We start from the raw sequence: 26,834 nt of genomic DNA on the forward strand, positions 1-26,834 counted from the left end.
CTTATGGTTTCACCAGTGCAAATAATTCATTATCTCCAGGCAGCATGTTTTCCATTCTCTTAGAGACTGCTTGGTTAACCTTTGCTCCCTCTCTCCTTCCACTGACCCTCTAGAAAAGTGAGTTTGTCCAACTAAAACACAATGGGGCTTATAGTGCAGTAGTAGGCTTTTCAGCATGCCAAGGCGTCTCTATCTACACAATGGCCAGAGTAGAAATAAGGAATTGGACAGCCATGAGGACCCAGTTAGGTCATTTGAGCGATACAGTATTTAATAACTTATCTTGAGCTTAGCTCTGTTGGGTTTCGTGGCTTAAATGGAGCAGAAAATTGAGAGAGTGCAAAAAACAGAGGACTGTCTTACAAACTCAATTACTCCCTGGAGACAGTCCAAGTGGTCAGCTTGCACACCCCAGCAGATATATATCAGGTGTCTTTACTTTTTTCATTTCTTCACAAAGATCCGTATGAAGCCCCATCTTTGGTGATTAATGGAGAAAAAAGAATCAGCTTGGACAATCAGCTTAAATTAGCAGAGATACATGGACCTCGGCTCTGTGGTCAGTTAAATGTGAGTAAAACCTTTTCATGAAAAGCCATATTAAATATAATTAGATTCTTTAAACGTGTATGAAGACGACACCAAAAGTGGAACAAGGCTGAAATAAAAAATAAGACAATGATTCAGTTATAATTTACAGTCAAAATTTAATTCAAATAAGTTAACATAAGTCACATAAAACAAAAAAAATCTGAATATATGTGTTTATGTTAGAATAACTCAAACATTTGGTCAAACTCTCACATGATATGGATTAAATACATAAAATCAGCTGCAACCAAAAATAGTAAGCATCTTCATTCACAATGTAAAAAAAGTGAATATCTAATTCAAATAGAACAAGTGCAAATGACTCACAGTGTCTCTGACGGTAAGAAAGATAGATTACATCTTTCACATAAGATAGTGCAGCTCTTACAAATAGTATTCTTTATATATACAAGTAGAGCAGAGAATAGTTTAGAGTAAATAATTTATCCTTCTTTTCTGAGCACTTTAGGGTTTTATCATGAATTGTACGGGAATGCAACTTCATGGGAGCAGGTTAGCCGTCTAATTATTATTTCAAACTCACATAAAAACCATGACTTCAAGCACGAACTTTCCCTTTAATATATATGCAGCTTTTTTTCATATGGGAAAGCTAATTCAAAATCATGTATGACCTCTAAGGCTGTACTTTTGGCCCACTGAATGGAATGGGAATAAAATACATTCATATAAATAAATTATGATTATAAACATTAAAATAAATATTGCAAGTGCTCCCTTCTCTGAATGTAGATTGGTGAGGAAAGTTTAGTGTCTAGTCAGAGTTAGATATGCCAACACCTAACCTCCTTAACTTTAAGTTTCCCTCTCAGACTCTGAGTTATCTAGATTGGACACAGTGGAGCTGTACCATTCAGCGCTCTCCTCTTCCTCCTGCACTCCAGATATGCTGCCGCCGCCGCCTCCTCTGTCTCTCCTCTCATTCAGCATTTCCATGGCTACTTGGTGGTAAGGATGTTTGCGTTTGGTGTGTCGGCGTAGCGTGTTGCGCTCGGCGAAGCGCGTGTGGCAAAGTTGGCACTGGTAGGGTTTCTCTCCGGTGTGGACCCGTTGGTGGCGCTGGAGCTCACCGGCCTCCCTGAAGCGTTTGGCACAGATGGGGCACACAAAGTTCCTCTGGCCTGTGTGGATGTGCTTGTGTCTCTGTCGAGGAAAAACAGAAAAACATTTTAACATGGGTATTATCAATAATTTTATCGACTACTTCTCCGTGAAAAGGCCTGCTGTAGTCATGAACCCACAGAAAATTATCACCAGTCTTTGTAGTTTCCCTCAGCTATAGGCAGTTTAGTAGCATTTAGTAGCAATGCACTGTTGTGATTTCCTGTTTCACTTTACTCTCACCTGCCCTCATTGTCATTTTGCACCAGGCAGCTGTTTGCACCAAAAGCCCATTGTACATTACCTGCCCAGCACTAAACTCATCAGGTGGCCAGAGACAAAGGACTGCTAATGTCGATCTGTGTCTGCTGAATGTGTAAATACAGGTTACAACAGGTTAGCCATATCAACTTAAAAGGTATCTATTGGTCGATCACCAGAAAATGTATAAACTATTTAAACAAAAATGTCAAATACATACAGGTTCTAGTTTCTTAGATGTGTTTCTGTTTTTCTCTGTTTCATATCATTATAAACTGAATATCTTGAGGTTTAGACTTTTACTTGAGATGAAACATGTCAGTTCTGGGAAATTGTGATAGGCTTGTTTCACTGATTTCAGATTTGATTATCTGATTAATGTTGAAGAATACTGGGAAATTAATTAGTAATGAAAATAATCATTAGTTGCAGCCCCGTAGTTCACAGCTTGTTTCCATTTCCGCTGCTCCCGAATGGCAAAAAAATCAGTTACTGCCACTGCACTAATAATTTGTGACATCTGTTCAAGTAACTTGTGTTATTACTAACGCCGCTAATGAATTGATAGTTATAATTGGCTTGTGCTGACCTGCAGATGGCTGGAGCGTTTGAAGGCTTTGCCGCACTGCTGGCAAACGTGAGGCTTCTTCTGTGAGTGAGTGATGGCATGGCGCTCAAGGTCGGAGAGGTAAAAGAAGACCCGCGGGCACAGCTGGCAGTACAGCACCCTCCGGGAGCTCATGGTGTTGGGCGATGTGGCTGGAGAGAGAGGATCCAGCGGATCGAGGGGGTCAAGTTTACCAGAGGGGAGTATGGGTCCGATGGGAGGGGAGGGCGGAGCGGCCGTGTTCGAGAAGTAAAGGTGGTCGTCCAGAGGTAAATGTTCTGAGTGCAGGTCAGAGGAGTCGAAATTGGGCTCTGAGGCTGGTGACTGGGCCTCTGCCTCTGAGCCGGGCTGAGCTGAGAGGTCATAAGTCAAACTAGCAGACTGTGGGTGTGGAGAGGGTGCTGTAAAAACTGATGGCTTGTTGTTTTCATTTGAGACTTCTTCAGCAGATATGGCTTCACTTCCAGGGTTCGACTCAGAAGAGCTGATCTGAGTGTGGACGATGGGAGTCGCACTGGGGTGGTCACTCTGGAGAGCGGGAGTGGACGAGGGGACAGCAAGAGAAGTGAGAACAGACCCAGAGTTTACATTATTCACTCCTGACAGGATAACAGGGGGGTCATTTGCACTCAGCCTGATGACAGGGTGAGACAGCGTGGGTAGGGGTGAGCCTAGTGTGCTGACCTGACCAGAAGACAAAGGGAGGGAGACCGGGGCTGATGCAGCAGTGATTTGGGACAGCTGACCTGTCGAGGGGTCAAGGACGGCGATAGGGGTGGAGGTAGAGGTGGAGTCGCCGGAGGAAGAGGGCACAGAGGAGAGGAGGAGAAACATGGGGGTGGAAGCACCAGGTGAGGTCTGAGTGACAGAGAGGGGGAGTGAGAGCTGAGGAGAGGAGGAGGACGACGACAGGAGGAGAATAGGAGCGTTGCTTGAAGGGTTTGCGAGGATCTGAATGGGCTGGCTGGGGACTGATATCCCAGAGGAAGGAGACAGAACGGCATTAGCCTCCTGAACAGATTTAACACTTGGCTCTGCGGCCTTTGAAGGATCTGGGTTTGTGACCAAACTAGTAAAGACTTCGGGGGCTTTTGTCTGATCAACACCTAATGATGGTGAATCGGTCGAAGGGGCTGGTGAGCGGTAAAGATCATCAGAAGGTGCATTTAGTGCATTATCTAAACTTTGGCTGAGGCTAGGATCTGTTACCTGCGACAACCTCTTTCCTTCTACCTCTGCTGACCTAGCCTGCTCCGACTGAGCATCCTCTGATGTGGAAGCATCGACCTGCGGCACTTTGAGTCCATCTGGACTGAGAGTATACGGGATTCCCTGGTCATCTATCAGAAGAAGGTTTTCAGTGTCACAGTCTATCGAGGAGAGCGAGGTGAAGACAGAGGTAGAGAAGAAAGAGGGAGACAAAAGAGAGTCTTCAAGTGTATCTGTGCCATCCATGCGCAGCACAGAGTCCTCTTCGTCATCATCATCTTCTTCTACTATGTCTCGGTCTCCTTCTCCCTCATATTCATCTACCTCCATGATCAGTGAGGTCTCACAGCCGGAATCATCCAGAAAGCGCCCACACCTCCTCTCTCTACTCTCTCTTTTCTTGGGCAAACTCAGGTCCAGCGGCTCCGTCTGTTCCTCTGTTCCCACCTCATCAAACGTCTTACAAGACTTCAAGTCCATTTCTTGCAAAATTAGAGGAATATTTTTATCAATTTCTCTCTCTGTAGTTTCCTCTTTAATCCCCTTCTGGCTCAGTATTTTAACTGTATTAGTGCTGGAGATAAAAGGAGTTTCTGACCCATCAGTGTGGATGATTTTAGCATCCAAATCATCTCTCTCTTTGCACATTTCATCCCCTCTCTCAGCCTCCATCCCGTGGAATGATTCAGCTTTAGTGTTTTCAGTCTTTTGATGAGTAACTTCCTTGAGCTCTCCTTCATTTTTAACAGCTGATATTTGAATTTTACTGTTTTTTTCTGTGATCACAGCTCCAGCTGAGAGCAAAACAGGTCTTTTGAAATGTGAGCGAGCAAAGTCTTTGGTCAGGCTGATGGTGGAGTTTGTGATTGGCCTCTTGCACCGTGGGGGAACGACAATTTTGATTCTGATTGGTTGGCTCCGCAGAACAGGCACTCCGGTCTTTACTGTAATTGGCTGCCTGAACCCACCAATCTTACTTGTTTCCTGAGAGGCTGGCTTAGAAGTCCCGCCCACCTCTGGCTTTTTCCCATTGACTGAAGGAGCATCTTGTCTGATGATGGTCACTGCTGCTTTGACAGGGCATGGCTGGAGGTTACCTGGTACAGTACTGAGTGAGGTTTTGTCCTTTGGGTCCAAAAAACCCTCTGTCACTGGCCCTGATCCCTCTGCACACTGGCTGCCATTTTGGACATCCAGGCTGCCACTGGTCAGGACTGAAGCCAACTGAGAATCCATTTTGGGGCATACCTATTTATATTTCTATAAAATAGGGATAGAATAGTAAATTAGAAACTCAGAGCAGCAACATTAGCATAAAAATAAACATACACCATGTTCGCAAAGGAAGGGAATGGCAAACATAGCCTGTGGTTGGATGGAAAAAACTAAATGTCTGGTGATTATTGGGGTCAAGTTCAGAGCAAAAAGCCAATAAGCATCACTGATTGTGTGGTATCACTGAAAGCCTACAGATAAAGCGGATGAAACCCCCTTATGCCTCAGTCCGAAACTGATGAGCGACTCACATGACCCCCCCCTCTTCCTCCTCAACATCAGACCGTCCTGTTAATTGTGTTGGTTACCTCGCCTGATCCTAAATTATAGCTCAGCGAATTTTCTCACCGAGGGGTCGACCGGAGTCGCTGATCATTCAGAGAAACGCACCGGGATACTGAAGGGTCCGACTGATGTGAGCGAAATAACATTTCCTCTCTCTCCTACTTCTACCATCCACATGCAATGCACTAATAATAAAACGGTTCATTTTGTATCCGCCTCAGATACATTATTCATATTTCCTTTGGTTTGCATTACAAGCCAGTTCTAAAAAAAATTATCTAGGGATAAACCGAGAAGCTCTGTCCGTGGAGGACGCCATTACGCACAGTCCTAGGTCCGAAATGCCAATGTTATTATGGTGCGTGTGCGCCTTGACAGCTCTCGGACCTGGGGCAACGCCATCACTACCGCGTCGCTCGGAGCACAGAAACGTGTATATTTACAGACAATCGCGGTGTAGACCGGATCCTTCCCGTAGCGCCGGAGCTCCCTCGGACCTACAGCCAGCCATTTTAGAGCCGAGGGTCCGAGACACCGAGAGCGCAACCCCGGCAGCTTTAGGACAAACTTTCCCGGCGCGCTGTCATTTATTCCAGCACTGCTATCAGAGCCGGCGGAGGACGCGCCGGACACGCTTTCGATACATTTAAAACTGTATTTTAAACTATACTCCACCCATACACTCGCTGCATAGGGACTGGCTTACCCGAGCTGTGGATATTTCCGGAGGACCAAATATGACTGTGCAGTGTAAAGGGTGATGCTGCGAATGCTGAGGGAGGGAGGGGTCAAGGGGAGTTGCTATGGTGTCGCAGCCTACCGGGTCCGACCAGTAGCCATGTTCAGCCTATGAGTACGGTTGAACCTGCAGCCTACTAAGAAAGGCTCTGTGTGCGCCTGAGAGTCAGAGAGACGGGGGGCAAAGCATGAGAGGAAAAAGGGGGACGGAGAATTATGGACTTGAACTCACACAGTGGGATTTATGTGCAATAAAAGAGGAAACCGTTTTGACATCATTTTATTTAAAATCACGCACATCATTAAAACTTACAAGCCTCTAGACTTGATGCGTCAGGTTCAACAGAGGAAAGAATGATCACACAGTGAGATATCACAGAGTCAAGTCATTATGAGTTAGACTACATGAAGGTATCATCTCAGGTATAACTGGTATAGCTTGTATTACTGTATGATATATACATCAACATGGAGATCTACAGATTGCGTCTACAGTGCTCAGTGGCTCAAGCTGGAGGCGGATCAAAGTAATACTTGAGATTATAATTATGCCTGCAGTTTGATGGTGTGCAGGAGAGAAAGAGACAAAGGCCATGATGCCACAAGCACAGGATGTACAGCTTAGCCTGCTGATCCAAGCAAGAGCCGTGAGAAAAAAAAATCAGCGTCTAACAGACCATAAGCATAGCACAAAGCAAAGCTGCAGAGCGGAGAAGGACTGTCCAAGGTGATGGGAGGTTTTCATATTGTGACAAAGTTTCATGAGTGGCAGGTGGGTCAAGGTCAGACGTGCAGGTCATCACTCCACATCACCAGGCTCGCACGCTTCAATCTCTGAGACCAGCCGGTGAGGGAAGAGTTTATACTGCAGCCACGTGGGTTCTGAAAAACAACCAGAAGGTGCACAAGTATTGTAAAAATCTCCAACTGTCAATAATATGAACCAGTCCCCCTCATGTTCCTCTGACTGTGTGTGTGTGTGTGTGTGTGTGTGTGTGTGTGTGTGTGGTCCAGGTTTACCAAGGTAGCAGGCCGGTGGCTGCAGCTTTCCGTCAAAACAGGTCTGGGTTGCAGTGAAGCTGCACTGCTTGCGGGGATGCTTGCAGAAGAACCCCACACTTTCCCCGTGAGGGACCATAGCATCTGTAATGTCAAACGGCCAGCGCTTCGCTCCACCAATCATCACGCGGCTTCTCTCAGCAGGGATGAGACAGCGAGCTGAGAAAATGATCAACGAGGTATCAAAGCATGGGTCAACAAAAGTTGTGTTGATGCTCATAAAATTCTGTTTACATGCATGTGTGTATAGACCTATGCGTGTGTATAATTTGCATTTGCACACACACTGAATGCACTGTAAGAACCAACATGGCAAGTCTTTATGTGTTGAAATACACCTCTCCAGCATCCAGGATCTGTCTTACCTCTGCAGTATGGGGGCGATGCACTCCAGCTGCCGTTCGGCAGGCAAGTGACCTTCTGTGGTCCATCCAGGAAGAAGTTTTTTTTGCAGAGGTAGTGGATGTCAAAGCCAACTTCATATTCAGTTTTCTGGACGGCCACCACGTAGCCCTGATCCACCTCTCGGGGAGGCTGGCAGTACACCTCTAAGAGAGTGGAAAAGGCAGATTACCAGTCAGCTTCTCCAGGAGATCCACTGATCTTTAAAACACATAACACTAAAGTTAATCCAAAGAAGGACAAAGGCATCGTCGTTCAGTTATTGCTCAGCTGTTGTTACCTTTTCCTGATGTTGGCTTTAAAGCTAAACTGAAAACTCAAAGAACAATGCCTCTGTTTGTGATTCAAGAAGCATCCTGCAAGAATTCCTGACTGTAGAGCAGGCCATGCAGTACCAGGTTTAGCCACAAGATGGCACAAAAGCACCGCAGAACAACGCAGTAGATCTCAAAAGCAGTAGACTTCAAGGGGTTTGTGTGTTTCTGTCTGTCTCCTTCTATGATTCACTCTGTCTTACATATCTGTACACACACACGCGAACAAACACACACTACAAATGATGAGAAAACAAAACATTTCCGTCCCTACAAACTACACACGTTTGCAGTCTCTCAGTTCATTGACTCACACATCATCATCTTCTCCCGCTAACCTTGAAAGATGCATGAAGTCATACTGAGTGTGAGGAGGATGTAAGACACACACACACACAAGCTCACACACATTACAGTCGAATGCAAGACACTACTGCACACTTACTTTTACAGATGGGGTGGGGATACTGCCAGGTCTGATTATCCTGACAGAAATTTTCACTGCTCCCCACTATATCGGCTCTGCAGGAGAGAAAGGAGAGAGTGATGGAGACAGATGGCGGCGTGACTTGTACAGTATTGACAGCTAAGGAGCTTCATCTAAATAAAAGTGATGAAAAAAGGTGTAAATGATTCCTTTTTTCACTCCGTCTCTCCTTCAGAGTGTCTAAATGTTGTGTGCACAGTTCTGGCTGACACATCCACTCAGGCTCATCTTATCCTGTGAGATGAGTCAGTGTGTAAAGGGGAGTCAATACAAGATTAGACTGTAATGACCTAGTTAGCTCAATGGAGAGATCGTCAGCTGGGAGATCAAAATGAGTTTCCTGCCATTCATCGCCCATCACCCGTCCTTCCCCAACACCTCTCCTGAATTCAAGCCTTCGCTCCGCTCCCTGCCTCGTCTTCACACTCCATCCCCGTCTTCTCACTTCCTCCATTTCTACCTCTGTGCCATTTCAGGTTTTCAGAGCCTTTGCCCACGCACTCACAACATTAACCTCACATCAGTCCCCCTCCTCTTCCTCTCTCTCTCTCTTTCTCTCACCCAGACAAGCAGCTGTAGCGGATGGAAGTTCCTACAGCAGCGTCACCCTGGATGCTGAAGGTGTTGGTGACTTCCTCAGGCAGAGGGCAGGTTTGGGCAGCAGCAGGTTCAGGTGACTGATTCTCTGAAGGTCAGAGAAAAAAGGAGGTTAAAGACCAGTAAAGCAGTGGCTGAAGGAGTATTCAGGTCCTTTATTCAAGTAAAAACAGCAATACCACACTGTACAATTAAAAGCCCTGGATGGAAAATGTTACATCAGTAAGAAATAGTCATTTATAAAGTAACTAATACAATTACCTCACACAGACAAGTATTTTTCTATTTCTATATTTCTCATAATCCAAGTTACCTTTGTAAGTACACTATTCAAGTACAAATTAGAGATATTTATACTTTACTGATTTTCATTTCATGTGACTTTTACTTTCTGCCAGCATATAACATTCTCAAAACTACTAGTACTAGTGTTTGCAAAGTACCACTTAAATATTAATACAGTATTAGTATTAAAAATCCAATTATATGGTACAACATTTGCATTGAGTACTATACTGTATAGGCCTATTTATTTATATTATTGATATTGTTACATATACTCAAGTACTTCCTCCAGAGCTGAATTTACTCTCCCTTCTTTCACCTACAGTTGAGATACATGAATATTGTATTTTTTACTCCACTGCATTTATCTCACAGCTGAAGTTACTGGTTAATATGCGGATTAAGTTTGTACATTTAAAAAGTTATGCAATAGTAATAATAATAATAATGATAATATGCATAAATGAAATTACTCAAGAGTATCAGGTAATTACTGTGAACTCCACTCTGACCAGCTGCTGCACTTAAATGCATTACTTCTACTTTTGATACTTAAAGTACACCCTGTGGATGATATTTAAATATATTTATTTAAACATTTTGGATGCAACACTTTTATTTGTAAGGAGCATTTTCACATTGTTGTATCACTACTTCTGCTTAAGTAAATGAGCTGTCTATGTCCACTGCCCTCTAATGACACTGAAGTGTGAGGTATATGAGGCACCTTTAAGAGAAATGCATAAAAATATAGCCTGTTCAGTGTGTAACTTGACGTGCATTGTGATTCACTCACAGAGGTCAGTGTTACAGTTTACTGACAGTAACGCACAATGGCAAAGAAAACACATTGTGACCAGCATGACTGGTGGTTAGGGATGTGATTAAACAGGTAACAGCTAGCAGCACATAATGAAGGGTGTGGTGGGGGAGGGAATGAAATGAAAGTGAGGGACGATGGAAAAATAGAGGAACCATCCATCCATCTTGCTTCCTCATTTGACTTGTTTTAACCAGGGTTTCTATGTACTTTGTGACCCACAGAGGCGTTTCACCCAATGTCTTGTTATATTTAAGTTGAAATAACCCTTCTTAGGTAATAAATCAAAGTTCGACGAGCTGCTGAAACGCCTGCCCAACACCTCTTCGAGCTCACAGCTATATCTGCGATTGTATAACACCTGGCAATGTTCATTCCTGGGAGTTTGAGTACCTCACGCTCGTGGAAATATAAATATCAAGAGTGGTACTTGGAGAGAGGCTGGAGCCGACCCGAGCTCCATCAAGCGCGGGGTTTCGGAGCTGAACACTGGCTTTGAAAGGCAGAGACGGCTCTTGCCTGAGGGCTGTCTTAGGTATCTGAAGCCGAGAAACGTTAATATAAGAACGTAAAGGGACCTATGGGAGAAGGGAGAGTTACGAGTCTGTTTGGCTGTGGATGAGAGCCCGAAGCCGAGTTCTGTTTTCACATACCGCCCTTCTCCTGCCTCGTACTGCTGCCTGCCACCCACACAGGCTGCAGCACCAAACTGTTTTAAAGCAGGTATATCAAATCCATCTTTTAAAAGATGATAAAATAGTGATTTTGAATGGACCACGGCGTTAAATACATGGCCTTCTGATTGAGACCAAAGATGTGAAGATCCAACCATTTTCTGTGTTTTTACTCACACAAATACACTCACAGACAGATCCACACACCAAACACAAACTAAATAGCCTGGAGCTGCATGCTTGTCCTTGGCTCTCATTGTAGAGAGAGACCTTATCAGAGGCCTCAGATGGAAGAGGATGAGAGGAGAAAGAGATGAGAGGAAAAGAGGATGAGAGAAGGGAGCAGAGGAGAGGAGAACAGGGAACAGAAAGGCCTGGAGCAGCATGAGCAAGAGAGCTCTCTGACTCTCCTGACTGTGATCTGTCGCCCACACACACACACACACACACACACACACACACAGAAACTCTGTGACACATGTGCAATCCACCCCCCCACACACATACACATCTAATGTACACAGGAAAAAAAAATCTACCTCTCTACCTCTCTCTCGATAAACACACACACACACACATTCACACACACACACACACATTCACACTCGCTCGCACTCACACAGCGTGCATGCAGCTCTGTGCCACTTTGACAGCGATCTGCCGCCCACTGCCTCTCAACAGGCATGAAGGAGCTCGACTCACACACTAACACACATGCAAAGGGACGCACAATACAAACGCTCTCACACGTTCAAAACCCACCTACCTTCTGCCTGTCTCTCGGCAGGAGGATACTCTACGAGCGAGCCGAGAATCGTATCCTCATTTCACATCTTTCAATAGATAAAAAAAAATCTCAAGGGTGAGACCAAGGATCCAGCTGGGCTGAGGATTCTCAAGAGAGCAGGTTTACCTGAGCTCCAGGTGTGTGATTAATGCAACAGCAGTCAGACTTTTAACGCTGAGAGCCATATTGTTTTTTTTGTGTGTTTGTTTGTTTTTTTTTTTTCTTTACCAGAGCTGACACAAGCAATAAGAAGCACACTCTTTCAGTTGCAGCATGTTGATGAGATGTGTCCTGGTACTGAGAAGTATTGATGGCTTTACTTCATGTACTGCTGTGCAGCCTTATGGCACAGCGGTAGAAGTAATAAGGCTGCACAGCAGTAGAACAAATTGTGCCTTTTGTGAGCCACCTATTCAGATTTGACATTTTTGCTCTATATTTAGAGACAGAAAATTTAAATATTTCACCTCATGATCATCTCAGGGCACAGTGGTGGCTGTAAATTACCATAAAACATGGCTAGTTCTTTTGTGATTTCTGTAAGAACTGACTTTAGCTGCTCATGACCTTGTTGGCCATGTATAGGCCTAAACAGGTTCATATGTACTTGGTCACATGGCAGTTTTAGGTCAATTAAGAAGATTGCAGAAGACTTATAGCACATAAAATGTTAACATAAGTGAAGCTTACAATCAATTTCTATGAGTATACAAGCCATCATGATGACACCACAAACTATGGCCCAAAAGACGAACAAATACTTCGTACACACGTATACAGTGGCAGAAAATATAGATTTGTGAGCTGTACAAACACACAGGAACACACATGTGCACATGCATGCATATCATTTACATGCACACATGTATTCTGCTTTTATCTCCTCTTTAAACTTCAGCAGTTCAAGAGTAAAATCGCCAGACAGCCAATATGAACTACTAAAGCTCTGGTTGCTATGGTGATGAGGAGAATAGGTCCCAGTTGTGCAATGTCTCAGTCGACACAGTCACAGAGGGGTTTCATTCCTGAATATCGGCCTGTCTTTCTCTGTCTCTCTGTCTTGTATAAACACAAAGAGCTATGTTTATCCCTGAACGTACACATCGCTGACCTACACATGTGATGTACACATGCAAACACCTGTCGCTTTTGTTAAATAACAGAACTAAAACTGAATTTGAGAAACAAACACAGCATTCTTCCAAATGTCCATTACCTGTGGTGTAAATTCCCTGTTATGAAGGGACCTGAGGTGGAGTGAGAAAGAAGTTGTTGGGTTTTTTTTTCCTGTCGAACTCAAACCCACCTGTGCAGATGGGCTCATCCCCACTCCACTGTCTGTCACCTTGACAACGGCGAATGGTGGCATCCAAGCCATTGGGCAACATGAATCCAGGCTTGCAGCGCACCTCAAGCAGGGCAGAGAAGGAGTGAGTGGGAGAGAGGAGGCGAGCAACTGAGTTTTCACTGGAGGGTAAAGGCCAGGGACAAGTACGACCTGAGGAGAAAAGAGATGATCCAGAGGGAGGAGAGAAGAGAGGGCGAGTAGGTGGCAGAGAACACCACATTTCTGAGAATGTGCTGGACTGTTCCTTGTACAAGAGAAATGAAATGGTTAGCACTAAACCACTTCACAAGGGCACTAATGAGGTTGTATAACTACACTGGATCCATACACAGTGCCCCCTTTTACAGTGCACAAGCATAATAAAAAGCTTGTGTTTAGCACTGGCATTGGGAGCATTTTGAGCCCACATTTTGTGCATGACCAAGGCTTTTATTTAATTTTCCAGGAAACACACACACACACACACACAGATGTATGTTGGCACAGCTGTGTATACACACACAAACACACCAACACACAAACACTTTTAATGACTGAGCCCACAGTGGTGTTCACAGTGACAACTGAGGTCACACATGCATACAAATAGTTACCTGGAGCCACACAGCTGAGACCACACTGGCCGTCACAAAGACACTGACGCTTGCTGCCACAGTCTCTGTCAGCTTCGCAGGGCCGAGGACACGTCCTCCTCCTCTCGTCTCCCAGAAGTCTCTCCGGACACGACCCTGTTGTGACACCACACACGCTTTATCACACTGCCACAGCAATTGTCCCTTTGTTTACTTCTACTCCATTCATGGCCCCTTATAAAAACCTCAAACACTAAGGGTCGTAATTACATGTGCTGTGTCTTCTGTTTGAAGGAAAGCAAATTCAGTGTGGGTGGCCAGGCAAACCTTTGCCACCCAGGCTGCCAGATTAGGAAGTGTTAAGATGGCAGCCATTCACCTATCAGCCCTGCTTTTTATAGAAAAGTATGTGTGTTAAAGCTTAATTCTGTGCATAGTGGAGAAAACTTTTTAAATGCAACTCATGTCTGAACAGGATCAGTCTATAGGGGTACTTACAGCCCCTCCTCATTACCCTCACTGCTCCATATGTACTCCATCACACATTATAAAACCAAATCCTCCTCTTATTTTACTTTGCACGCTAATATCAACATACTCTCAGTGTCCAGAACATTTGAGGTGGGAGTGGCGGGAAGGAAAAGGGGGGAGACAGGCTGGCTTCACCACTTATTCATTTCTGAGAATGAAAACATGTGTGCTACTGTATTCACTCTCCCCACAGCACATGTGACCACAAACACACATGTGCTGCTCTTGTGCATACACGATCATCCCACAGCAGTTTGGAGACACATTGTACAGTACATACATGTAGCATACAAGATGTTAAACATTTAAACAAAAATTGCATATCATGACATACAGACCAGTGTTAAGGAAGATCTAGAACCACCTGTGGAGGTGTGTGAAAGGTCCAACACAGATAATGCATTCGCTAAAATACAGTACATAAACCACTGACCATTAGTTTGTGCAACCAAAATGTGCATTATGAGGGAACACTGGCATCTCATTATTAAAAAAACTAAAGAAAAACAGAGGTACAGGTACTTATAAGTAACTTGACTTGACTTGACATGACTTACCCATCAGTACAGTGAATTACTGCCAAACCACATTTGTGATGGTTTCTACTTCAACATTAGCATTATTCATTCAGCTAGAGTACAAGGAGCAAAAATACACAAAAAATATGTATTGCACAGTCTCATCATCCTTAATTACTACCCTTAATTAGCACTAATGATTAAGTGCATCTGTTTGATTAATTAAACAGTCCCAAGCCCTGGCTACATGATCATCTTTACATTGAAATACAATCAACACTGCAACAAATGTTGAGGTAAAAAGTCGAGCTCATCAAAGGACATTCAATAAATATATGGTAATTCCTCGTGTATTCCCCAGTATTTAGAGACAGTCCAGCTGTGTTCATTGTATGTGCAGGGATCAGTGTGAGTGGTGCAGGTGATGTAAAGAGTCAGAGGGCTTACCTGGAGCCTGCAGGGACACAGTTCCAGTCAGAGCCCACAGGGACAGCAGCAGCAGTGCACAGTCCATCCTTGAAGCCAGGCCTCAGATGATATGAGGGAGAGACGCGCAGACACAGCATTTTTAAAGAAGGGGGGGAACAAAGGGTGGGAGAGGAGTGGAGGGGTGAGGTGTGGGGGGGTGGGGGGGCAGGGAGGAGGGGGAGAGGGTGTGAGAGAGAGGGAGAGAGAGGGAGGGAGAGGGTACAGCCCAGGAGCACACATCTGGTTCGTGTTGAGGAGGAAAGAAGTGAGGAAAATTCCAGTCTGAGGGACCTTTCACCCATTTCTGTTGGGACAGCAGATAAAGGGGATGACATATACACGGCTGTTGCCCTAACACCCACAATAAACAAACAGGAGTAATCAAACAGGAACTACCATTAATGGATGTCTCCTATACATCCAACCATGCAGCCCAGTGCCTTTAAGTCTTTAGTTAATGTTTAGGCCAGTATACAGGCTTTTATTGTGTAATCATGGTCTGTAATATTCTACTTCAGCTGAGGAGGAATAAGTCCTCTTTGTGAGCACTTTCTCCCCATAAACATTTACCATTTAATTTACAAAAGCGTAAAATACTCATTAAATGCCCTTGGAAAGAAGCATTGCCTTTGTTGGGCAGGACAGCACAGTTGGACCGCTTTGCCTATTAAAGGAATGTACACAATGTGAACAAACAGGGAGGATATCAAAACAAGCAGTCTTGAGACATTTCACCGCATACTATAGCCTTGTTATCAGGCTTGAGTAATAAATAAAGTAGTAGTCTTCCTGCAATTTGACCTCTGTTGCCAAATTTACTGAAAAACACTGGGCCTTAACTCAAGATTCAAGCACACAAAGCTCAAGAGAAGAAACCCCAACCTGCTATAAACAATACATTTGTGAGAAAACATGTGAGAAAAGCAGAGCAGTAGTGAATGAGAACAATCTTTTATTGGTGTTTTTGGGAAATCTCGACTACATCCAAATAACCAGCACTAAGTGGGCTGGGCACCATGGACACCACTGATGCAGCAGGGCAGTTGTAGTTCAATTAAGAGTCACTATAAGATTTATCAACCACATCTGTGAGGATATTAGGAGACTAAATCCTGTCGGGAGAGCAAACAATCACTGATTGAGGTGATGAAGGCTGAAATAAACTGAGAAAGAGCATATCGATACTGTGCATAGTCCATACACTGCTGGGGAACAGAGGAGGTCGTTGTGAAAGGTAACGTAAGTCTGCATGAGAATCATGTTCGAGTTACTGAGCCACATTTTGTGAAATCCATGGTCAAAGACACCAAGGTGGCAGTATTGTCCGTAGCAGAAGTGAGTGATGTTGAATGTCTGGAGGTCTGAGACAGGATGCAAATAGCAGAGAGTGAGGGGTTTTTATCCATTTGAATAGTCTTTCTGAGGAACTATGAAGATCAAAGATGTTTCAAGGTGCAACAGATCATGTTCATCCAAAGAAAGAAAATCATTCAGTAATATAGAACAGCAACAATAAGAGGGATAATCATCATCATAATCAACAATAATAATAGCAGTAATGGTAACTATTCATCATGGTCATTAAGGGGATTAAAATCACACTGTATTACTAGTCATCCCTCCCCCAGGAACATAACATAGTGTACCATGCCCCTGTGTAAGTGATGTGGGTACACAGAGAAGTTTATAGATACAGTGTAAAGTAAGGAGTAATAACAGGAGTAAACAGTAAGGAAGGAGCAGTATTGAAAAAAGCACTAAATAGCAACAAGCTTTGTGGATCAACATTAGGAAATTTTGGCTTTTATTTCTCCCAGAAATCTGAGAAATTAACACCATTCCACTCAATGGGAGTAGTCAACCCATCTCCTGGAATACATCAAATACACAAAATAGTATAGGCCTATCCAATATACACAACATTTCTCCCCCCCCATTAATGCTAATTAAAGTGTGTTCATAAAGTACAGTAAAGTAACAATGTGCGTTTTACGGGGAAGGTCGATTACTGTATCAGAATACATTACAACACTGAGATTTGATTATCTCTATGTACTGTCGAGGTACAAGAGAGACACAAGGACAAGATATTATGGGAAGAGTTTGCACATAACGTTGAGTGGATTGCAGACCTAAAATAGAGCAGCTGGATATAGAAACAGAGGAAGAGAAATTTCCCAACAATTCAAAGAGAGGATCAAGAGGAGCAGAGTTACCCAGGGCACCACAACAGGCCGACTCTCGCTAGCTTATAGGTACGATACGAAAACACCAGAGCAGATTAAAAGCACTCCACTGGGATAGAGAAAATAAAGATAAGAGTCAAAGATACGGGTATGGGACTGGATATGGATGCACCAATCTCATATATAAGCCTGAGGTACAAGGAGCTAATATTGCTGGGGAACAGAAGTCAATTAAAAAGGGTGAAGTGTTAAAAAAGGATACACAAGACTGGACGAGACAAGTGTTGAGGATAGTGCTGGACTGTTTACATGGTGTCTCCTCATGTCTCTTATTCTGCCTCTCTCTAACATGCCCATTCCCAGTGACGGAAACGTAAAAGGAAAAAAAATAATTAAGTGCTTGAGTAAAATCCACAAAAATGCTGAACTATACGATTTTAAGATAATTTTGCTCTCTATATTACAATTGTTACATGCATCCTCGCCCCTGCTGCTGCATCCTGACTGACTACGAAAATCAAGTTGAAAAATACCCATCGATGGCTGACCACCTGTCAAACATCTCCTGACTCTGTGTCTATAATAAAAATTTACCATAGCTTTCCCCCATCTCTATGTCCCAGTCATGTAGAAAATATACAAAATTATTCTCCAAATTTGCTCTCCCTCTAATTTTTCAGAAGTATTATAAAAATATACAATTCTCCAATAACAAAACTCTTAAAAGTCACATCTTTCATCTGTTAAATTATGCTCTCCACCCATTACTTTTAAGAGCTGAACACCTCAACAAAACAAGACACCTGAGCTTCAATACACAAACCTTCTCCTTGTCTTATACATTCATCATCATAATCATCATCTTCCTCATCATCATCACCGTCATCATCATGATCCTGACCCCATTCTGTCCATCATGCCACCCTCAAGAAGTCTTAAATTTAATCCAGCTTATATTCTTCCTGATTTTTTGCTCCATGCCTTCATCACTGGTCGGCGAGGCGGTTCTCGTATTTACTAAGGATGTTACGACAGCGGCCCAGTTCCTTCCGCATCTCGGCCACTTCTTGTCTGAGTGCGGCGTTCTCTCTCTCCAGGTAGGCGGCACGCACTGATATCTGGTTCTCCTTGAGACGGCGGGCGTCCCGGGACCGCTTCGCCGCTTCATTGTTTTTGTACCTCCTGGTCCAGTACTTCTCATCCTTAGAGAGGAAACAAACAAAAATAGCATGTATTGATTATTTCAGCATCTACCAATTTGATTAATTTACCATGGTTGATCATCATTGAGTATTATCAGGTAGAAGTACGTCAATAAAATGATCAATGAATACAGTCAGACTTGTTTCTCAAGGAGTGCTCTTGTACAGCTAAAACTTCTGTTTCTGGTAATATAGGTTTTTGGCCATGAATGAGCGTGGGACATGTTCCTCTCACATACCTCATTCTCAGCACTAACTTAACGTCTGAGAAGAAATAAAATATTCAAACAACCTTCATGTCCCACATCGCACTGATGAGGAAATGACATATAGCTTCGGCAAACTCAGTGAGATTCACTCTTGAATATTTTATGCTTTTGATTAAATCTTACTATTATCATTACGGTAAATCATCTAAATTATAAAAACTTCTCAACACTAAAATATATATCTCTTGTTTTTGTGTTGCTGTTTTTATTTTGTTTTTATTTCATAGCTCTAGTATTTCTTACTATTCTCCTTCTGATATTTACAGCTTTACTGTGAAGCATTGAAAAACGTGACATAAATAACTTTCCTTACTTATCTTTACTTATTTACTTGCAGCGTCTAGTCACTGAACTGAAGCAACGAGTCTAAATCTGACATTTTACTTCAAAAATAATACATCTAGATCATGTGCCTATTGAGTTGCTTTAAGTTAGTCACTAATGCTCTTATATCACCAAGTTCTGTTTTCAATTCATGGTTTTCCTTACAGTAATATAGAACCTGATCAACAAGTCGTTGAGAAAAATGATCTGCAACAATTTAGATAATCAATTTAAATCAGTTATCAAGCAAAAAAAGCCAGTCATTCTCTGGTTACAGCTTCTGAAATGTGATGATTTGCTGCTTTTCTCTTAGTTACATCACTGTAAATTAAAAATGTCTGGGTTTTTGGCTGCTGGTTGAACAAAATAAGAAATCTGAGGACATCACATGGACCTCTGTGGAACTGTGATGGGCATTTTACACTACCTTCTGAAATTGTGTTAACAAAGCAATTAATCAAATAACTAAGACTAAAAATAAAACCAATAATTAATTTAATTTCTCCTTCAAATTCATGGTATGTGCCTTCAAATTACCTGATCGTAGCCTAAAATCACTTCCCTCCTGAGGTGTAACTGACCACCACTGCTTGTAATTTCCCTGTAGTTGCAGCAAACATCTCAGAGTTCACTCACCTTCATGTTATCAGGCACCAGGATCTTGCGCGCCTTCTTGATCATTGGCTGTGGCTTAAGCTCCTCTTCGCTGAAGGAGTGCCTCCTGGGGTCGAAGTTCTGCTGGCTGGAGGAGCTGGACATAGCCATGTCCGAAGAATCCATGTCAAACATTCCAATCACATCTGGCCCACTGCCCGTGGGCGTCAGCAGAGGTGGACAAGAGGACGAGGAGGAGGACGAAGGTGACTCACAGGACTCATTCATACTCGATTGACTCCCTGGAATTACAAGGAAGAGAAATCTATTTAATACAGAACTATATTTGAACTGAAATCGATCCTGCTGTCAAACATGCGTAGAAGAGCCGATGACAGCAGGCCACTGTGATAGCAATACAAACACATGCAGCATTTCATAATGACAACCACCAGATGGAAGCAGAGAGCTACGTTCTCTGCGTGATAAACAACAAACAACATTCCTTTGCCCTTAACTGATCCGAAAGAAGGAGGAGGTTTTTCAATCAGCTTTTATGGACAGCAAGTTTTAGGGTAGGGTAACATTTGAAGAAATATGCCATAAAAATACATAAGACACAATTATATAATATACTGAATAAAAAGACATGTAATCTTTAGCATACAGATGGACAGATATTATGGAGTTATAGGTTGCTGTAGTACTCGATACTATAACAGATCAGAGAATCACTGATATATATGATTTATTACAAACCTACTACAAACATAACCATAGTTCTTTTGTGGAATCAGCCTACTGTGCTTTAACAAACAGTCACATAACTATAGCTGAAATCTGTTGGTTCAATCAGTGCATGACACTGGCTTCTTTTATCAGTCAAATCATTGAGAAATTTTGGTTGTCCAAAGCCAACATCCAGAAGTAAAAACTACTAGAGAAATCTAAAAGTGGAAATGTTATGTAACTCTCTACCCCTCCCCTTAAAGCCAGTTTCTTTAAGTGGGGCCAGTATAGGGCTATACCTCACCCCACCCCCTTTCAGGTCCAATGCACCTTACTCAACAAAACTCCTCTTATCTTCCTATGTCACCATACACAAACATCAAAATAACAAAATGTCCACATTAAGATGTTTAACTTGAACTAAATCAAAATTATACATGGTGAGGAGTGTGTTGAACTAAAAGTGATCTCATGGTCAAAAAGCATCACAAAATATTCTGAACACAGAGGACATGAGTTAAAGTTCAGGGTTAGATGGACACCTAACAGGATAGCTACTTAAACCACAATCAACCAACAAAACCTGCACACATTCAGCTCCACTAAGCTGGTACTTAATGCAGCCTTGCAATGTGGAAACATTGATTGGAGAAAAACAAGCCCATCCCCTCTATCTATTATATATGTTCTCCACCTGTGAAACATGTTATCTGTAGATCTGTGATATATGTGATCACATGAGTAATGGCCAAGTAACATGAGGGCATGCGCCAGGTGCACACTAAAGTACAAACTGCTCCACAATGACAGCGCCACCATAGCACTGAAAACAAATTAAAGAGTGAAGTCAGGCATGTTCCATAGTAAATACTCAGCAGGTCTAAACCTCACTGAATCTCAGTTTAGACAACAGCAAAGTGCCATGAATGCCAGATAAGAGGCATTTTTTCCGTGCTTATGACTAAACGAGGAGGTTTCAATGCTGCTTAAACACGACAGCAGGAACTGGTCTGTGCAACCACCTGGCGTGGCGTTCTGTTAGAGTGGAAACGTGCAAACCCTCATCCCTCCTGTGGTACATGCTTGCCACTCTCTCTCTCTCTCCCTCTCTCTCTCTCTGTGCTTTTTGGGAAGCTCTGGAACGCAGACCTGCAAAGTAGATTTGGTGCATTTTGGGTCCACGTGTCTCAACCCTTAGAGAACAGGAGGCTTTTGCTTTTGGAGAAACCCTGGTATATGTGACTACGTGCATTTCAGGACTCGTACGACAGCATTCCATGAAGGACTGAAGCTACTGCGAAGGCAAACCGTGGCCCTGCTAATTCTTAGCTACCTAATATAATCATGTGTTGTTAGATGTGGCCCTATTTAATATTTATGAAGCAGCTGTTGGCTGGGCACCTTTATATCATACCACAAATTAGTGTACAGCTTCTCTAGTTTCAAGCTGTAGGAGAGATGATGAGGATTACAGCTTTAGCAAAGTCACCTCAGCTAAATAACATCAACTTTTAGACTCAAAAATATTTGTTTAGTAAATAGTATCTCAATTCTTTTCATGTGATTGTAAGGTTTCACTTAAAGGGCTTATAATCAAAATGCATGGGCTTTTCTCATGCAGTAAAAATGCATTATCAGTTTCTAAACGTGCACTGTGTCATTAAAGGACTGAATTAAAGTGTATGTGTCTGTATCACACCGAGTATAAAATGCTCTTCTGCATATCAGTGCAGTTAATGTCATTCATTGGCAATCAAATGTTTGAAGTCCAGCAGCACAGGGAAACTCTTCCTGTTGCTCCGTCTGTCCCTCCCCCCTGTGGGCTCCTCCTACACGTCTGCTGGCCCTGCCTCTAGTTCTCTCACTTCAGTACTCTCAGCCTCTGCACGTGTACCGACGCGTGCACATGGCTGTGGCGTGTGAAGTGGGGAGAGATTTAAAGACACGCAACAGCAAACACTCCACACACTTCTCTCTCTCCCTCTCTCTCTTAGTACTGCTGTTGTGACCCTGCTGCACATTAATAATTGGCTGAGACTGAATGCTGATTGTGTTGTACACTGCAGTACATAGATCACATGCCAAACTAAAGCAAACCTCCCCGTCATTGCTATGAGATTGACTCATCAAATAGCTTCTATCTTTACCGCACCTTTTTTTCCCAAATCCTCCACCTCTCTTAGTCTCTTTTCTCCACAACTCTCTGACACATCCTTCAACTTTTAACCCAGCACCATGCTACAGTATGAAAAGTACATTTCAGTCAGTGTTAAGCAGCCATTTCTTAACTCTTGTGTTTTTCTCTGTCGAGTTGACTTTGCATTTAGAGCCATGTGACTGTATCACTTGCCTTTAGTTTGACCCCATGGGACAGAAAAATGCTTTGTCACCATTGTGTTCATTATAAACTCAAAGGAGAGTTAAAGTGCTGAATCACTAGCCCATGGGAACATTTTAAACACACCACATAACCTTGATTGGATCACAACCATTACTGGATTGTAGGGTCTACTAGTCTCCTATCAGTGGTGAGGGACAATTTGTCTCTTTCAGCTCGTCAATTCCACAAAGTTTGCAGAACCCTCTTTCATGATAATGCTTTTATGAGCTGATATGGACAAACCTTGAAGAATGAACTGTCCTTGTTCATGATTTTTTGGTTCAACTGTCCATCTATCCCCTCAAGAACACATAGCTCCATGTCATTAAACTCACCGTGCAGACAGTCGGTTCCTCCTGCAAGGCTCTGAGGCTGAGCCACCTCCAAGCCAATGAGCGATGGGGAAGAGGAAGAAGAGGGTGAGGAGGACGAGGAGCCGGGTGGGGATGAGGGTGGTAGGCACTGGGAGCTCTGGTTGGGCACAGCCGACGGGGAGCTCTGCGAGGGGATCTGGGCCGAACTGGAGCTGTTGTTGCTGTGCATGCTGCCCATTCCATTTTCGGTCAGAAACTCCTCCAAGTCCATGTACTGAAGCTGGAAGAGCCCCCCATCTGCAGGCAGGGTGCGATCCCACAGAAGAGGCCCCAAGAACTGGTTGAAACTTCCTCCTCCGTTGCCGTTGCCGCCGCCGCCGCCACCACCACCACCACCCCCTCCTCCTCCTCCACAGCCATTACTGTTATTACTGCTGCCTATTCCACTGCCATTCCTCATGGGGCACACTCCCAAGGAGTCCTCATCAAGGTCCAGTCTGTCTTTGTCTGCCAGAGAGTGAAGAGTCCAGTCATTATTAGTTCTGGATGAAGACAATGAACTTAAACATCTTTCAGTACACAAGAAGGTTCCATTACCAAAAGGGTTTATTTCTAGATATGGAAAATGGATGCTAACATCAACTCTCCATATTTGTGCAGGGCTAAATGTGGTGGCAGGTGTGTCCATAGGATGCACTTTTGCAAAATCTCCCTCTCTTCTGTCTCCAACACACACACACACACACTCACAAATACTCTCTCACAGATGGACCAGATGGCAGCTGAATTGCAGCATTAAGCAAGAGCTGAAACCAATTTGTTGTCATAACATATACGTAAGCTCCTCAACAAATCTCAGAATAGCTGGAGATACATTTTAGGCACAGCAAGCAACCAGAGCGCATCCCTGCACAGCGCCAGGGCTAAACCAAAACACATCATCACTCATTGTAATCTGGATCTTAATTTGAAGTCGCAGCAGGGATTATAATCCAGGTGAATACTCAGAATGCTCATGGAAGAGTTGTCATGAACATGTGTGATGGTGAATCAGACTCTCAAGTGGAAATCTGTGCCTTTAAATAAGTCAAATAGGATTTTGTTACATAAAATGCTACATGTTTGTATTACAAAAACAGTAGCAGTGGGTGGAACAGAGGGGTATGATTTATTCATGCTCTGCCATTGCATGTATTGATACAGACTGTGTCAGGTGCTAGTGCTGCACATTCAGCACAAACAACAATCTAACACACTATTAATTCATCAAATGAGAGACTTTCTCACCTTTCACATCACAGGGGTTTTTTAAACGCTGGTCTCCCTTCACAGGGTGCTGCAGGAGGGATTTCAGACCTGCCATGGAGTTGAGATGACCCCCTGTAAGAGAGCCTGCGGGCTGAGTACAACTTCCAAACTGTGGGCTTGCGCCGGCTGGGAGGTCAGGGGTCGGAAGCTGGGAGAGCTGCCTGGACATCCTGGACCAGAACGAGGTGGGCTGCAGAAAAAGACACCTGGGGGCGCTTGAAAAGGGGCGAGGCTCTCTTGACTAGAGTGCCTACCAATAGGACAAGTAGGCTGTGGATGACTCTGCATGTGTGTGAAGGGAAGGGGGGGTAGAAAGAGAGAGATAGTTTTGAGAGGAGTCCATGTAGAATAAAGCAACAATTATTTACAACTATAACCACTGTGTTAATAACATGTTTTATACTTTGAAACTTCCATTAAATAACACATGCAACTTTTACCTTTTCCCTTGTAGTTGTGAAGAGTTCCTTATTTGCTTGCAGAAATATTTTCATCAAAGTATTCCATTGTAGCTGTATGTTGTTAAAACTGTAATAAATCAAGCTGTTATTCTCAGAGGATCAGTGTGGGAGGGACAGTCAGACCATCTGAGCAGGAACACTGTCCATAATAAAAGAAAAAATGCAAAGGCGTGAAAAATGACAGCGAGACCAGCAGACTGCACGGACAGGAAAAATGTCACAATTAAAAAACTTGCAGAGTAATCTCCCGAGTTAATCGTCCGGTGTTTCGAAAAGAAGATGATCACCGAAACAGTTGCAAGGCGAAACCTCCGTCAAAACAAAACAACCGAAAGGGACACGGTGTGTACAGAAAAACACACACAACGACGAAAGCAGCGGCTGAGTTGGTCAGATGACAAGTTGTATTGGTGTTTCTCTCCCTCTCTGCTGTCGCGCTCTGCTGTCCGTCGAGGGGGGAGGAGTGGGAGGAGGAGGAGGAGGGGGCCCGTTTCCTCTTTCTCTGTCTGTACTTTTAGTGCATCCGGTGGATCCAGTCACGGGCGCACGGGCTCGGGTCTGTGTCTGGGCCGCGCGACGTCCACGTCCGAGCGTCCTCTCTCTCTCTCCCTCAGCTGGAACGGACACGGGCAGTTCACGTGACGTCACGCCCTCGCGGAACACAGCGAGCGGGGCGGGGTTCGCGTTTAATGCATCTCTCAATGCGCTCTCATTATTTATGAGACACACCTACCCTCGTGCCACATCTCGAGGAGAGGCGGCTGTTTGTTTTGTTTGACAGGTACAAGCACGGTGACTCCTTCGGGTTAGTTTTGCACACCATCAGTGAAAATGTAAATTAGTTTAAGCTGTAGTGTGATGACAGAGTAAACAGTCTCCACACGACTGGGCCTTGACATCACAAATAACTAATTTAATTATGTTCAGGATTAGTGGCTCAAAATGTCGTCTATCTAAATTAGAACACAGTCTTGGCTTTCTGTAATAATCAGGTAGCGCAGCATGGCTTTCCAGTTTACTTGTAATCCAAAGAAAACGTGAGTGTGCCGTTTTTTCAGGCGAGAGGAACGCTTCAGCACGTTGCCTCCCGGCGTACAATAGCTGTTCCAGCTCACGTGTATCAGGCACGCGGAGACGAGGCCTGGCCGCTCGCGGCTCCGGCTCGGATTGGCTTCGGAAACTTGTCGCTCCGCCCACGACGAGCTCCCATTGGACAGAAATAGGTCGAATAAACCCGCCCGCTCGGATTCCCCTCGTGCATGCTCCTGCCGCGTGAGACCAGTTCGAAACACAAAAAGCGCGAGGGTTGTCTGGTTTACTGTACTGTTGCAGAGCACATGCAAAACACAGCGCGCCGCAGGAATTCACCTCTTTGTGCTTTTCCCAGAATTGGCATGCAAGAGCTGACAAGTAAATAGGTGGAAGACTTAAGTCATAAACTTAAGTCATAAACATAAACTTAAGTCTAAGCTAGAGAATAATATGAAGTCCATATCAATTTTATGCACTAAATTGGAATAGTATTGAATATAACTGCGCTGTCAGCTTGGGGTCCTGAGACAACCTGTTTTAATTTTTAATAAAAAACAATCGACCAAGAGGTCCCCTTAGTCCTAATCACCCGTCCGCCCACCTAAAGCAGAAGAGGGTATGAATCAGCATATTTTTGTGTTTGCAAGCAAGACTGATGGATTTCATCATCTGAATGCAAACACACATTTATGCCTTAAAAACCACAACACTACTGTTTGTGTTACTCACGAAAATAACCAAGACTGAGCTGTAACCGCTTTCTGTATCAGGAAATTGCTGAATTGGACTCATAGAAAGGGTTTCAGTAACAATCTAATTTTCTAATGCAGTGAATTTATAGTTGGCACAAATCATATGCACTGAATTTAATTCTTAAATCACTCATTTCCTCACATTCAGTGCCGTTTTACTGAAATGTGGCTATATTTAACTGGTCATGATTACCAAGTGATTCCCATTTTGCTTATTTTGTGGTATTAATCTTGTAGTAAACAGCAGACAGTCCCATAATTCACAGTCATACAACACTCTTGTCCATCCCCATCAGAGCAAAATCCATGTGACTGTCACACTCATCCACACCA

General features: G+C 43.6%; 3 protein-coding genes across 5 annotated transcripts; all 3 read right to left on the bottom strand.

The window, feature by feature from the left end:
* Window positions 1–682: 682 nt before the first annotated feature.
* On the bottom strand, window positions 683–6,156 carry LOC108887294 (zinc finger protein 236). 3 transcript variants are annotated; one of them, XM_018682620.2, is made up of 3 exons: window positions 6,057–6,156; window positions 2,564–5,050; window positions 683–1,755 (listed from the first exon to the last, which is right to left on the bottom strand). In XM_018682620.2, exons 2-3 carry the CDS (start codon window positions 5,024–5,026, stop codon window positions 1,408–1,410), a joined length of 2,811 nt encoding a protein of 936 aa, XP_018538136.1. In that variant the 5' UTR covers window positions 5,027–5,050; window positions 6,057–6,156; the 3' UTR covers window positions 683–1,407. The 3 variants fall into 3 exon arrangements, with proteins under 3 accessions (XP_018538136.1, XP_018538134.1, XP_018538133.1); XM_018682618.2 differs by lacking the exon at window positions 6,057–6,156 and adding an exon at window positions 5,414–6,048; XM_018682617.2 differs by lacking the exon at window positions 6,057–6,156 and having other exon boundaries at window positions 2,564–6,048.
* Window positions 6,157–6,352: 196 nt separating this feature from the next.
* Window positions 6,353–15,084, bottom strand: ntd5 (ntl-dependent gene 5). Its single transcript, XM_018682624.2, has 8 exons — window positions 14,930–15,084; window positions 13,455–13,589; window positions 12,820–13,011; window positions 8,912–9,035; window positions 8,309–8,385; window positions 7,513–7,695; window positions 7,109–7,306; window positions 6,353–6,970 (listed from the first exon to the last, which is right to left on the bottom strand). The coding sequence occupies exons 1-8, from the start codon at window positions 14,994–14,996 to the stop codon at window positions 6,888–6,890; spliced, it is 1,059 nt and encodes a 352-aa protein (XP_018538140.1). The 5' UTR covers window positions 14,997–15,084; the 3' UTR covers window positions 6,353–6,887.
* An 801-nt stretch (window positions 15,085–15,885) lies between these two features.
* dbpb (D site albumin promoter binding protein b) lies at window positions 15,886–25,818 on the bottom strand. The gene is made up of 5 exons (XM_018682616.2): window positions 24,697–25,818; window positions 24,236–24,538; window positions 22,970–23,455; window positions 19,568–19,827; window positions 15,886–18,338 (listed from the first exon to the last, which is right to left on the bottom strand). The coding sequence occupies exons 2-5, from the start codon at window positions 24,423–24,425 to the stop codon at window positions 18,123–18,125; spliced, it is 1,152 nt and encodes a 383-aa protein (XP_018538132.1). The 5' UTR covers window positions 24,426–24,538; window positions 24,697–25,818; the 3' UTR covers window positions 15,886–18,122.
* Window positions 25,819–26,834: the final 1,016 nt, after the last annotated feature.

The sequence above is a fragment of the Lates calcarifer genome, linkage group LG15 (assembly GCF_001640805.2).
Source record: "Lates calcarifer isolate ASB-BC8 linkage group LG15, TLL_Latcal_v3, whole genome shotgun sequence".
NCBI lineage: Eukaryota > Metazoa > Chordata > Actinopteri > Centropomidae > Lates > Lates calcarifer.

Coding starts and splice junctions, on each gene's coding strand:
- LOC108887294 (XM_018682620.2), bottom strand. CDS start 5,026: ATGGATTCTCAGTTGGCTTCAGTCCTGACCAGTGGCAGCCTGGATGTC. Junction 1,756..2,563: donor AACGCTCCAGCCATCTGCAG/GTCAGCACAAGC, acceptor TTTCCTCGACAG/AGACACAAGCACATCCACAC.
- ntd5 (XM_018682624.2), bottom strand. CDS start 14,996: ATGGACTGTGCACTGCTGCTGCTGTCCCTGTGGGCTCTGACTGGAACT. Junction 13,590..14,929: donor TGTGTCCCTGCAGGCTCCAG/GTAAGCCCTCTG, acceptor GTGTCACAACAG/GGTCGTGTCCGGAGAGACTT. Junction 13,012..13,454: donor TCTCAGCTGTGTGGCTCCAG/GTAACTATTTGT, acceptor TTTTCTCCTCAG/GTCGTACTTGTCCCTGGCCT.
- dbpb (XM_018682616.2), bottom strand. CDS start 24,425: ATGTCCAGGCAGCTCTCCCAGCTTCCGACCCCTGACCTCCCAGCCGGC. Junction 23,456..24,235: donor AAACCCCTGTGATGTGAAAG/GTGAGAAAGTCT, acceptor ACTCTCTGGCAG/ACAAAGACAGACTGGACCTT. Junction 18,339..19,567: donor TGGTGCCTGATAACATGAAG/GTGAGTGAACTC, acceptor TTCCTCTCTAAG/GATGAGAAGTACTGGACCAG.